Source organism: Cynoglossus semilaevis, chromosome 15 (genome assembly GCF_000523025.1).
Source record: "Cynoglossus semilaevis isolate Cse_v1.0 chromosome 15, Cse_v1.0, whole genome shotgun sequence".
Classification (NCBI taxonomy): Eukaryota; Metazoa; Chordata; class Actinopteri; order Pleuronectiformes; family Cynoglossidae; genus Cynoglossus; species Cynoglossus semilaevis.
In genome coordinates, this window is record NC_024321.1 from 12,982,473 (window position 1) to 12,997,156 (window position 14,684).

At 40.7% G+C, this 14,684-nt stretch overlaps 1 protein-coding gene across 4 annotated transcripts in view; it reads right to left on the reverse strand.

The window, feature by feature from the left end:
• The window catches only part of glra1 (glycine receptor, alpha 1), a 65,896-nt gene that overhangs the window by 21,409 nt on the left and 29,803 nt on the right, over positions 1-14,684 (reverse strand). For all 4 annotated transcript variants that reach the window (XM_017039583.2, XM_008327226.3, XM_017039581.2 and 1 more), the window contains one exon: positions 4,155-4,222. In XM_017039583.2, coding sequence (XP_016895072.1) covers positions 4,155-4,222 — 68 coding nt within the window. The remainder of the gene's footprint in view (positions 1-4,154; positions 4,223-14,684) is intronic.

Here is a 14,684-nt window from a genome sequence, read left to right on the forward strand (position 1 = left end):
AATCCCTCCCTGCCTCAGAGAGCCCTGAACCTTCACTGCCACAGATTTAACACTTGAACCTGCAGTATTTTGGTTTGAAAACTAAAAACTAAAATCATCATCACAACGACAGCTACTGTGGAAGAAAAATGTTATGTTGAAAATGTTAATCTCTCAACTGGGCTTCGTCCATCGTGCGGAACCTACCTCTATATCTATGTTGTTCTTTACCACAGCTGCGATGCGTTTAATACCTCGTTAAAAACCATACGTACACATACATCTGTGCATTTGTGCTCATCAGCCCAGCTCCAACTACACCACCCACACCTTTAAGTGTGAATTTACAAAACAATTAGAGTTCAGCTAAGACCACGGTTCGGCCTTTAGCTCCACCGCTCTCCCTGCAGCCACTGTATTTATACAGTAATATAACGTGTAATGTAATGAACTGAATTCCATTCTCCCTCCTGGAGGACAGAAGTTATGACTCCTAAGAGTTTCAGTTGTGTAAGTACAGCAAAATTAGTTCATGGTAATTACAATCTAAAGTGTCAGTGGTGTAATTTGGAGCCATCAGAATCCTAATAAAAAAGTGAAGACACTCTGTCAGCTCCTGTCTGTTCGGTGAGGAGAGTCAGGAGTTTAGTTTACAGACGGGGCGGGGAACAAACAATTCATCTGAGCAGTCTCTTCCATCAGGAAACCGATCAGTCAAAAAAAAAGAAAGAAAAAAATGTTAGTCAGCAACTAGTGATTCGACCACCGTCCTTGTTTATTTCCAAATGTAAAAAAAAAACCTCTTTAAATATTTTATTTTTTTATATTAATTTATTTTACTCACATTTTCTCCTGACATCGGTCCTTTCTTATTAGCTGTACAAATATTTGCAGTTTTTAGCATTTTCCCACTCACCTGCTAATTGCATTATATTGATGTGTTGGAATTAATCATTTAAAGTCCTGCACCTTTGACTATGGCTGTGATGAAATATTGATCCAGTAACTCATTAGTTTTCTTTTTTTCTAAAAAAGGTAAAGAAAACAACAACACTGCACTCTTGACTCCTAAGACTATACCTTCAATACTGCAATTGCTCCTGATGGTGGCGCTGGGAGATTGCCTCATCTGGTCAACTGTTCGTTTCCTCTGGTTTTAATCTCTCTGGTTGTGTTTTATTGATGCACTATATTGATTTCTTTTTTTTTATTGAAGATGCCCTGCACTTTTACAAGGGTTAGGATGAAAGATTGAGCAGTAAATCACTGATCTGATTCCTGGTGTGATTTAGCAAAAAGCATCTTCAAAACAGTTTCTCATTTATTTGACTTGTGTGTGTGTGTGTGTGTGTGTCACTGCTGCACAGCTTAAGCTGTGTGAAAAAGCAAGGGTAGAAACTGCTGCTGAATGTGAGTGACCTTTAAAAGACTGTATTGCTTTTTTTATTTGTAGATTTAAGTTTTGTGTCGCTACTGTTCTGAGAGACTTTTACTCTACAGCAGTGGTTCTCAAACTGTGGTACGTGTACCACTTGTGGTACACGAGAGCTCTCTGGTGGTACGTGGGGAAAATTCATATTTTCACATTTACATTTAAATTGAATAAATCTGAAACATACCATGCACAATTACTACAACATTTAAACATTCATATAAACTTCTCTCCTGTGGTGGAAGCTAACAGTGAAGGCCTACGCTGCTCTATTCTAATGTTGGTCATCATGGTGGTACTCAGAGAGATCAATGTTTTCTCAGGTGGTACAGAGTAACATAAAAGGTTTGAGAATCACTGCTCTACAGTTTTATCCGATCAAAACATTTGTGTTCAAATGAGCTTAAATTAACGCCAACATATTTGATTGCAATAAAGCATGAATGTAAACACATCTTAATACCTTAAATACCTGGAGTGTTGTTTTATTTGTTTATTTTTTAAGAACTTTGGACTAATTTAATAACAATCACATTGAATTCAGGGACCAGTGGTGTTGGAGAATACGTTAAAGTTTTTTGGGGATTTGACAGTTCTGCTTCCTCCTGCTCCTTGTGTTCAGAGGAATAATGCTGTGCGGCTTCTTCCCAATGTTTTAACGTCCTGACATAAGGCCGTTGAACTGGTAAGTGTTTCACATCCGAAGCTGCTGCCACCGCTGTCGCCATGAAACCATTAGCAGCGAATGCTGTACTTACACAGTACTACACTGATCTCAGCGTGTATTAAACTCAGGCAGTAAAACACGCATGAAAGACCGCAATCCTCCTCCTCCTCCTCCTCCTCCTCCTCCAGCTCCTCCGGCTCCTTCTCCTCCTACTAACCCAGCCACTGACACTAGTGCCATAACTGCAGACATAAAGCGGCGGCCATATTCCGATGCCACAAGTTCCATAGTGATACGGTGGAATCAGCAACTTTCTAAGTGGCAGTGTGAGCTCTGGCCAATCAAATCACATTATGCAAATATTTCAGCACAGGCCAATCACATCACATTTGCGGATAGGGCTCTAAAAGCTGCACCATCCAACTGAGCTGTGAGATAAGGCTGTTCTCCCTGTTGCTGCACACTGAGCCGCCAACAATGGCCGACACCGCAGGCACTACATCACATCGTTACTTATCACCGTTAGCTACAGAAGTGTGGCCGCAGACGCAGCCGTAAAAGTCCAGAGGGGTTCACAGCATTGATAATGATGATGTCTTCTATCATCACATTATGAATATGGCAGTGAGGAACCCTGTGTGAGAAATAATTTAGTTTCAGCTGCTCTTTAAGTGAATGTAAATAGTGATGTCTAATGTGACACGTTAAGAAAATTGCTTCTAACTGTAAAGTAATCTAAAGCTAAATGGCTTTTGTACGTCTTCAGAACGAAGGTAAGGAAGAGAGGGGGGAAGTGAAGTGAGAGGAATATAAAAAGACAGAGACGTAAAGAGGGAAGGGAGGAAGAGAGTGTCTCAGAGAAAGTGTGCACGTGCGCTGAAACAAGAATAAAGCTGCACCGCTGGGACTTGAACAAGCACTGCGCCATTTCTACCAGCTCCATCTATCACCCTGCTCCAGCAGCAGCAGCAGTAACAGCAGCAGCAGTAACAGCAGCAGCAATGTCAGTGCACGGGTGCATGTGTTAAGGATGCGAGGATGTATAGAGAAACTTTCCAAACACGAGCTCTACGCCCTGATGAACAGAGCATCGGAGCATCGAGGAGCTGCCAGGAACTTTGTGCTCGCTCCGTGTTTTTGCCCCTACAGCTTAAAACAGAAGATTGATTTGTCTGTTTCGATTAAGAAAATCCAATCAGTCCAATTTGCCTCACCTCCTCAGCTTTGTGGCCCGTGTGTAGAACGGCAGACGTAAACATGTTTGTCAGTGTATGAAGCCTGTTTATTTTGCTGCTTCATATTCCTATTCAAGTTTTATAATAAAAAAAAATGGTATGACAACATCTCAAATGTCCATTAATGTGGATGTTAATGTTAATTATTAAAACAGTTTTTAATTTAAATTAGACTTTTCTTTTGCATATTTCAGTAATAAATAAATTAAAAATGATTTTGAAGCAGGACTCAGGCAGATCAAAATTAATTCAAGGATAACTTAGTTTAACTAAAGTTTAAAGGGTAATTAATTGGAATTAACTACATTTAATAATGTAGTGTATAATATAATGTCATGTTTTCTAATGTATAATATACATACTGCACACACAGGGGCAGCAGTTTCTGGCCCTTGCTATGAGAATGTTGCTGTTTGTTGGTGATGGTTCTAATGGATTTCCTGTGTAATGAATGAGCAGCGTGTGATGTGCTGTTGACTGCGCTCATTTCAACTGAAGCGGTGAAAATGGGCGAATGGCTCAATGAGGTGGAGAGACTTCTAAATGCTCGGACGGCAGATGGCTTTTAATTTCGCAAAAGAAAATGAAAATGAAAATTTGGATGCGCCAAATATCACCTGCACTGCCGCCATTTTAATTAATCACATTCATCAGTGGAGAAAAAAAAGGAAATGAAGAAATGGAGTCGCTGTTGGACGTAAAAGCTTTCATTAGCCGTCTGTTCATCCACATCGACCACATGACCACACGAAGAATGCACGATGGTGCATGAATAACAACAACAACAACGACACAGGGTTAGTTCTTCTACAACTTCACATTAAGCATTAATTGAGCTTACCATCGTTGTCTCAGCAATGGACCCAAAACTGTTGATAAAAATGTTGCAGGTGACGTTAACAGGAGGACCTGTAGGTGGAGACAAGAGATGGAGACAAACAGAGAAGTCAGATCTTAGCGATCGACCGATCAGTTTCCCGTCTTTGGACATTTTTGTCGGCTGTTCTGAGATCGTAACTTTATAGAAATGAATAAATAACGGCTGCTTTCACCACAACAAATACAAATCAACAGTTTCTCCAGTGTTGATTGTTTTCACAGTAGAATTTCTCAAATAGAATAGATTAGCTAACTAGTTAGCAAACGGAACACCTGCTCTGCCGTTATGAGGGCTGGAATTGAATTCTTTTCGGATGTTCTTTCAGTTTTGGGAAAAGCAAAAAAAAAAAAAAATCAAACACAAAACAAATTTGAATAATTTTACAGGGATTTGGTTCAGTCCTGATCAAGCTTCACATCTGTTTTAGAACTCTTTGACTTACCTTCAGAAACTGTAAAATAGCATGAATAGAAAAATGACATTTAGTCTGGTCAATCTCACCAGGACCAAGAAACATTTTAAAGTCCAGAAGAAGAACCACAGTGGTTATATGGGTGATTGTGGAGCGTTAGCATCATTAGACACTGTAGTGAAAACCTGTACTGTCCCAACAGGAGTCTGGTTGTAGGTCTCGCCTTGAATGAACGATTTGTTTTATGAGCGACAGAGAGAGTTCTGATGTTTTCAGTGTTGTTTTCTTATGATGGAATTCATTCTTTGAACTTCGTTTTTTCTGCTAAAAGGGAAAAGAAAATGAAAGAATCCCTGGGAGTCTCTCTGGAAGTAGAAGATAAAACAAAACAATGTTTTGAATCCTTTGTGGATTGAATTACAGGAGTCGTGTGATCGTAACACATCCTGATGTTTAGCCTACACTTGACCCTCTCATCATTAAAGAGACGACAATCTATTATCTCATGGCAAAAGCCCACTTACACCCAACGACTGCAACGCTGCACTTCTCACACACAAAAACATAATAATATCAGTAGACAAAGCACAGCTAAAATGAGGCTTTTATCTGGTACATAATTAGATACAAACTTAATCCCAACTCTTTAATCCTATTATTTATAATCCCTATCAGCCCCAGAGTGCATAAGAAATGGCTGTTGATACTTTTGTAGGACCGGGGAAATGTGGACTTCCAATAAATCGAGAGTCTTGATGTGTTCTGATGCACAGTGGCATAACACACACACACACACACACACACACACAGACACACACTTAAATCCCTGCCTAAACTGGGGGTATAATTCCACTGGCTGACGGCAAGCTGGGAATGAGGGGAGGGGGTTTGGATTATTTTTGATGGCCAATTACTCTCCCTGTCACAGTCTGAAGACTGCTGCAGGCCACTGGAGAGGAATATCATTTACACACACACACACACACACCCGAGCATACAACTGTGGTTAAGCTATAGAAAAGAGACATCGTGGGGGAGAAAAAAAAATCATTACATTTAGCCAAAGGCTCTGGTTTCTCTACGTGACTTACATCTTCAGCTTCTAATTAGAACAAACAGTCAATAGTCGTGGGTCTGCGTGATGAAGGGTGGACGCGGCAGTAAGAACCGTGTCTTTATTTCAGTGGTTTAGGAGATGAGACTCCAGCAGATGAAAACAAAACGACTTTACTTGTTGACTTCACTATTCTGCCTCCGTTTGGTCCAAGGGAAAATAAGATATATATATACTATATATATATATATATATATAACTAAGTCTTTTTTATCCTGCAACCCTACCTGAAAACTCTCTTCATCAACTGTCAAAGTGACTTACAGTCCAAGTGTGTGTGTGTGTGTGTGTGTGTACACAGGAAGTACAGGGGGCAGGTCCACAGGCATTTATCATGACAAACTGCTGAGTGTCCAGATTTCCTCAAAGTAAACTTCACTGCTGAAACTTTTGTTGGGGTTCCTGCAAATGCTCTTGTTCTCGTTTGCAGCCTTTTGTCCACTTAGCTAACGCTAACTGGCTGAGTCGTTAAGTGGCATTGATTATTATCTCAAACTTAATAAACTGTTAGCATTATTGATCACCTACTTTCTATTTTAAATTGTGAAGCGCAGATGCTGTGTTAGTGACAACACAAAGTCAGGTCAAAATAATAAAAACAACATTGAAAAATTCAAATATTAATTCCCATGTAATTTCTGATTACACCTTACACTAGAAGTGATAAATAATGCCTTGGGCTGAATCATTCTGAGCGTCTCCTCAAACACAGTGATCACAGCGTCTTAAATGTGTCAGGGTTTCACAGGATATTACCCTTAAACCAAGTGGTTTTACATCACTTTGTTTTCCCCTCCATAGTCAGGGGCTTTCTCAGCTTTAAACTCCAGCTCTCTGACACATTTCCTACAGAGTCGGGGGTTTTGTTCCAAATCCCTTCTTCAAAGTACGGTCCTCCTTACTCCCTGGCAGCAGGAGGGAGGAGAAGAGTGCAGGAGCATCATCATTTGTCTTTTATTTGGACATCCCTCACACTGCTAATGCAAGAGAGGGAGGAGAGGAGGCTCAATGAGGAGTAGAAGGTGATACCCCTTAAACCATGTCCTCCTCCTCCTCCTCCTTCTGCTGCTGCTGCAGTTTGTTTAATAAGCAGCCAGGGACGAAAAAGAGGAGGTGAAGCAGAAGAGAGAGGGGGAGAGAAGGAGAGAGAGAGAGATTTGGCTTTATAGCTTTTCAATAAAATGAGAAGATTGGGAGCAGCAGCTGAAAAAGACAAAGTAGAAGACAGGAGGGGAATGCAGAGACAGCTCATTAACTGTCTCTGAGGAACGAACAGCAGAGTGACTCACAGGTTGCCGCACGCACACGCGCACGTACGGAGAAAGTGAAAGAGAAATACACAGTACGTGTGTGTCCAATTAGTGTCCTTTCAATTGAAATTTGGAAAAATGCATAGAAATACTTCAAATACTCAGAGTTACTGTACGGCTTATATCAAAGTGTTTTTTTTGTTTTATTTTGCAAACTATAGCTTTAATGTTAACTCTGGTTCCTGTTGTGCATTACTACTATCTGAATAATACTCAGGTTTTTATATCCATATATGACACAGGCAGTGAGTAGGTTGACTAGCTTCTCAGTTGGTCGCGGCCTGGTGCAACTACTTTACGTCAAAGCTTCATCACTACACCACAGGTGATGGACCAACACCCACAGTTCATACAAACACTGACCAAAAAAAACAAAAAACACCTGAGAGACCCAGCTGACTCCAGAACCACTGTGGTCAAAGGAAGATGATTCTATCGTCTGCATAGAAAATATCAATATTGAATTAGTAGTATATAATGAAGTGGTTTAGTTAAAGAGAATTCCTGCTCAGATTGCTAATATTAGTTGTTGTGTATTCCTGCTTTTTGTGTAATCTATTGTAAATATGTTAGTAGAAGTATGAAAAATAGAAATTGAAAATATGCTGACCTCAACATTATTATTATTACATCGTTAAAAACAAGCAAACAACCTGGTCATTTAGTCCTTTACTAGGTGATGGTGATGAGTCCAAGCCATGGATTCACTAAAACTAAAACCCCATTTTTTTTTTTTCATTTTAACATCCTATCACCCATCCATCTGTCTATCTATCTATCTATCTGAGCAGGTCAGCTTCCTCTTCCTCTTCCTCTTCCTCATCAGTGCAGCTTTGCCCCACTGTGGCAGAGCCAGCACCATGCAGTGGAACTTGATTTGATCTTGATTTAAGGCCTTATTCCAGTGACTCTTTTGTCCTGGTGTTCAAATGACAGCCTGTTAAAGTGTCACATCACAGAAGGTGGAATTTATTAGCAGCAACAACAGGCACAGGGGGAAAAAGGACGAGTCCCAGGCTACAAATTAGATGAATGCTCTAAATTTTAATGCAGGTTTTAGCTGCCGTCAGCACAAAAAAATGAGAAATATAATCCCACAATGGCTGTGAGACATTAAATATTTATAGGGCGTCTTCTGTGGGGGTATATGGGAGAGAGAACGCAGATTTACTTTTTATTGAACTAATATATTTTCCCCACACATTCTCAGAGAAGTAGAGGAACCCACTTCATTTCAGAAGCTAGACTCCAGGAAAGAAAAGTTTTAGAGGAAAAAAAAGAAAAAAAGAAAAAGAACAGAGTAGTTTGATGTTGTTTTTCCCTTATTCCTTTTACTACTGCTGTTTTTCACGCCTTACGTCCCGCCGTGACAGCTGAGGAGGTAATGATTTTGTTCTTAGTCTCCATGAATAAACAACAGTAGTGAGAGTAATGCTGGCAAGAGCAGAAAACATCAGAGCATCATAAATCTCCTGACTTGAAGAGTGAAACTGTGAATTAATGAACTTTCTTTTATTTTTAATCAAACACGGGAGCGTTAGACTCAGCAAAACAACTCAGCAACTCAGCTAAAAGTCACAAACACTCAACTTTTTGGGGGAAACGTTGACTTTGAAAGATCAAAGTCTTGCTGTTCGGTTTGGTCTAAAGTTGGGGACATGGTCATACTGAGAACTGGTCTATATGGGTTTACCTCAACTGTTGCAGTTCAACAAATATGTTCTCAAATCACCTTAGACTCACTGTATGTTTGAGTAAAATTAAATATTTTCACATCAGATATTGATATTGGTCTTTTGTCTCAAATCCTCATTTCCAACTAATTTCAATGACACTAACTCACCACATGGGGCAGTAGTAGGCCGGTATCTCTTGTGTCCGACTCAGCAAATTTGATGTCAGGCGGCATAGGTCATGCCATAGCCATAGTAAAAAAAAAAAAAACAGCTTCTAATAAAAAATAATAAAGTTATGAAGAACCTTTGGATTTACTTCTTTGTCAAAGTAACTTTTTAACCCCCTCGTCCACCACCAGTTGCTGTTTTATTCACTTCCTGCCTCCACTGGTCTGTGGACACACACACACACAGCTGTAAATAAAAAGCAGCCAGGCAGAAAAATAGAAACTCCTAGAAAGCTGCATCCATCTCCTGACAATGAAACACGAGTAAAACCTGCCATTTTTTCTCCTTCTTCATCTTCTACGCGGACTTCTCAGCGACACCGACACCTGAGGAAAAGAAAACATCCTGCATGCACGCACACGCCGCGCTCTGGTTGATATTTCCGTCTTTACTCCCACACAGATGACGTCGCTCTCCTTGCTGATCATTTTTTATTTTCACCGACGGCTCTCTCATCACTCTCCTGTTCGTAACACCCAGTCCACCTGGCCTCTCCCTTACAACTAAAAAAAACCTTTAGCTTCAAACCAGGGAGTAAACAATCCGGCAAGACGGGGGTGGAGAGAGGAAGAGGGAAAAAAACACACACTTCCTGTCACAATTTAATTGGAGCAGTGCAATGAGCAATGGCGGTTTCTCTCGCCGACATATTCAGCCATCCATCATCGCCTCTTCCGTGGAAGTGAACTTTAGCGGCAAAAACTTAATTTTCCTCTCGAGCGAGGGAGGAGAAATAGCATTATGACATGTTTTACTTGTCCTACGTCTCTCCAACTTTCTCTCCCTCCCTCTCTCTCCCGCAGCATCTCTTTCTACTTTCGTCCTCTTTCTATTACTCCTGACCGTAGTTCCGTGTCTCATTCATATTCAGTTTTCCCGCCACAGGCTGTTCGAGTCACATTACGAGGTTGAAAGTGCTTAAAATGGGAGCGGGACAGAGAAGGAACGTGGACAAAAGGACGGACGGCGGCGATATTACGACCTGCAGCTAAAGTTTTTATTTGGTCCTCTTCTCTTTAGGGAGTCGAGAGACAACAAAACCAGGTTTGAACTCTCAAGTGTGATGTGAAGAGGAAATCTGAAGCAGTTTCTCCCCCTGTGGTTGTCACACAGCCAGTGAAAAAAGATTCTGACTTTTCTGTGCTGTTACCCTGGAGCACTGGGTCAAATGTTATTTTTTACCTCTTTAAACCAAGTTATAAAATAGAATACACGTCCAGATCACTGCACTACACAGGAGGTTCACTCTGGCTTCACTCGCCTCAGATCACAACTCACAGCGAGTGGACAACAATGGTCCATATAACTGCTGTCCAATCAAAAACAAAAATACAACACTTGGATCTGAATTTTAAGTAGCAGATACAACGGTCTTGCAAGACTGCAGCAATTTTTTTTTTCATTCAATTGACCAATAACAAAGCAGATATATATTTACTTAACCTACATAACTACATGTGTTAATCTGTGAAATTGACCAAATTAAAAACTGAGCACATTTTAACACATGGACAAGACATCACCCAATAATGACTCTGTCCATTGACTTAGCTTTGCTCTAACACACAGCCAATACCCATGTGATTAACACACACTGCTGGAAAAATATCTTGAGCCTAAAAATACCCTCTCAACATCCAGCGAGTGTTTGTGGAGTCTTCAGCTTCACGGCGAACACGTCAGAGCGTCAGCTTCACGGAGGTCAGTCTACGACTGACAGGCCGACGGAAGCAACTGTCACTAGTGAGGGACTGTAGACTGATGCTGTTGAGGACGACGACTTCACCGAAGATTTGAAAACAGCTCTTACAGTGAGCAGTGGTGACTAAAGGCATGAAATTAATTTTCGAATAAAAGTTAATAAATCTGGATTAATCACGAATGAAAAGGCTGTGAAACACACAGACCTGCCTGTTAGTTACAGCAATATACAGTATAACAAAAGTTTTGATCATACTGTGATGAATGTGGCTCTCTCTCTATTTGTCACAATTACTTGTGATTAATCCACAGCTAAGCTGTGATTCATCAGACTAAACAATTGTACCATTAGACAGCCTGGTATTATTATTAAATTAAACTGGAAACAATTTATTGATGAGACATAAATAAAACATTTCTGATTTGACTTTAAAACATTTTATAAAAACAATGTAAGCTAAATGAATCAGCAGCTTCAGTCCTTCCACTGCACCCCCCCGTACAGCCCCGTCCCTCAGAATGAAGCGGGGACATGACAGTGCGACTGCAGCGGAACAGAACTCAATAACAGGTCTGTGGCTGCATCACGGCGACAAAGACGAGGTGTCAAGACTGTAAATTCACTGTAACACTGAGAGACAGTGATGTCGTCGGATGGGTTTGTGTCGTCGGGTCTCGTGGTTCTCATGTGTAAAATGTGAAAAAGAATCTGTGACTATTATCTGTTTCAACACATCATGAACAAAGTATCTGATTGAAAACTCAAATCTGGTTCATGAGCAGAGCATCACCTCAGAGTCGAGAAGGAGAAAGAAAAGAGTTCTCAGAATTAACGACCAGTTCATGGAACAACTGCAACAGAAGGGAACTGGTACGTGGGAGTTACAACTGTCGAAGAAGGAGATCTCACTGTGAGCGTACTGTGTTTTCCCTTCAGTCTGAGTGTGTGTGTGTGCGTGTGTGAGTGTGTGTGTGTGAGTCATACATTCAATACATCAGTGAGTGATTTAGGGTTGTGTCGTGAAGCTCAATGCTTTTAATCATCTTGAGAGGAAGGTAGATAGTCATGTGAGATTAGTCGATGACTGAAGACGTGCACAGTCGTGCACATCTACACACACACACACACACTGCCTAAAGTTATCCCTTAAACACACATAGGATAATATAAACTATAAATGGATTATAAATGGTAGGACCGCATTTCCACGTTTTTCCTACTTGAATTCATTTGACTTGATTTAAATTCAGCATAATAACTAATATTGATTCAAGATGTTATCAGTCATCGCTCTTCAGCAAAATTATTTTAAAGTGTGCAAAAATCTAATCTTATTAAGAAAAATAAATGAAACAAGTTAAAAAAGTTAAAAAATATATTTTTCCAACTTATTTATTCCGTTTCACTTCCAGCGTCTTGTTAAATTACACTGAACTTTCAACATGTGTTAGGGTGTCATGTTAATTCATGATGATGCCAAACGACTTCACCTTTAAAGTTCACTAATTCACACGGACTTTTCAATAGTGGCAAACAATATCCAGCATGTCGTTGTGAAGACGGACAGTAGAAAATAAAAAAAGTCATTTCAGTACAAAATGGACTTGTGTTGTTGTGCAGCTCTGAGATACTGGACTGTTCACTCCCTTAAGCACGGCACGGCCACATTATACTCTTTAAAATAGGCCATTTGGATGGGAAATTAATCCGAGCAGGAGGGGGATATTGAGCTTTACATTCACTAAAACCCCACTATGTGTGCTGCAGCCTGGACTGATCATTCTGCAGCGTTAGCTCTCTGCAGCAATCACATTATAAAGGTGTTCAGAGCGAGACAGGCCGCTCGGATAAGCATAAATCTACATAACAGCGACTTTTTTTCCCCTCTCGCTTTCAATAAAGAAAAATGTATCATAACTGCAATATGCTCCAACGTGCAGTCCTACCATTAAAGTGTCACCTCTCCAAATCCAATCAGATTACAAAGTCACTCTCCATGAAACCCAGCACTTACATTAAATGGCTGGAATCTACAGATGTGTGTTGAAGCCGTACTGACTCTATGAACGTCCTTTTACCTGACATAAATCTGCACCGAGCGCCGCTGCTGCATGTGCTGAGCGTTTGACAAAAGGAGGAGGAGGAGTGAAGCTGCTAATCGGGATAATAGAGATACTGATGAGGGAGGCCACGACGTTTGGCTTCTCCCCTCACCTGCTCACTGGATCCCTGCTGGACGAGGCAGGGGGAGACAATCTGTCATCCACCGAACTCCTCTTATCTTTCCTCGCCGCCTCCTCCTACTGCTTGCCTCCTCTTCCTCATTACACTCCCTCTGTGTCTCATTAACTGATTGCAGTCTCGTATTTTTATCAGCGAGTCCGAACCTTGTTCCTATGAACGACTGTATTAAGCTGAAGCCACGAGCAGTGTGAAATCAATTTTTTTTAATATAAAACATTGCTCTGTAAAATCACTTCTGCTCTTAGTATTGTTTTAGTTAATCAGTATGAAGCCGCAGCCATTGTCTAATTATAACCCACAAAGCAAAACGAATCACAGTAGAAATGGCGCTGTGGTAATTATGAACGTTCATATTAAGCCTTTTTTTTCCCCCAATAATTCCTGAAGTAATTTCTACAAACACTATTTTATCAGCTAAAGTTTGACATTAGTGGGTTTTTTTCTTATCTCCTTCTGAACCATATTTCTCCTCTTATTTGAACATAAAATTAAATGAGAAATGAGGATTTCTCATTAGCGCTGTGGCTTCGCTTTCACTTTTTTTTGTCCTGAACCAGTGGGTTAAGTTATGCATCACAGCAGCCTGCGGGGAAACGGCCTGCTGCCTGCTAATTCAAAACGTTTGTCTCCCGTGAAGCTGACAATATTGGCCAGCACAGTACACTTCCGAGGTAATTGGGGTCTTTAGTCTGCAAACCAGCAGTCGCTCTTTCAACGGCAGAAGTCACAAAGAGTAATCAGACACAAAGGGGATCAAATCACTACTTTCTTCTTCTTTCTTTTTTCCCACCATTCGAATTGTGTAGACCTGACATGGCTTTTGTTAATATCTGGAGCCGACGAGACTGCACTCATTTTCAGGACAATTTAAAATGGACTTTTCTAACCAGTCCTGTGTCTGGCAGCGGTAAAGCAGAGTCACACTTTTACTTTATTTTTCTGCCAATGAGGAGAGCCTCTCCATGTGAAGGATCAACTGAGGCCACGTATCGGTCCACCTATGTACACAGGTGCACTTCACTTCCCACTTTAGCTCTGATGTTTATCTATGAGGTGTCCATGTAGGAGATTCAGAGGGTACTCAAGGACTAGCATGAATAAACTTCAAGTCTCCTTCAGGCTGATTAAGTACTTACACTGTGGTAACGTGTATGATCTATGTAGTGACGAGTGGAAAGATGTTCACGAACGGCAGAAGCTCTGCGTCCAGCCTTAATGTTAAACGTGTTCATGGACGCACCGATGCTCAAAGTGTGACCTGGGCCAGAGCCTGGTGCTGCTATTTGTTCCATCATTTGACTTGTCAAACAAATTGCATAATGGAGCTGTGTGTGTGTGTGTGTTTTCCATTGTCTCTACTCAGAACATGTAAATTAGGGCCACATACATATTAGTAACGACTGACAGGAGTCACTGTGTCAGAGGGCCTGCTCTGCGTTAGTGTGAGCATGTTAAGCTAACGAGCCGAATGGTCTGAGAGAGTTTTCAACATGGATGAACAGAGAAATAGAGCAAAGGTTTTCTACTGCTCTGTGCTCTGTGGTGTTCCTCTAACCTCAGTGTGTCGTGATAGTACTCGGAACTGCTGTGGTGTAATCCTACTGTACTTTAGTGTAATTATACTGAATGATGATAGTAGTAAATCACACTGTGTAGTGATAATACACTCTATAAACGTCTAGTGTAGGGATCTGAAGTTTTTACTCCTTGGTACACTCCACTGTGACCTAGTGTGAGGATAAACTATAATCTATATAATCTACAGTATATATATAACTGAATCAGTGAATTCACAGTATTCTATT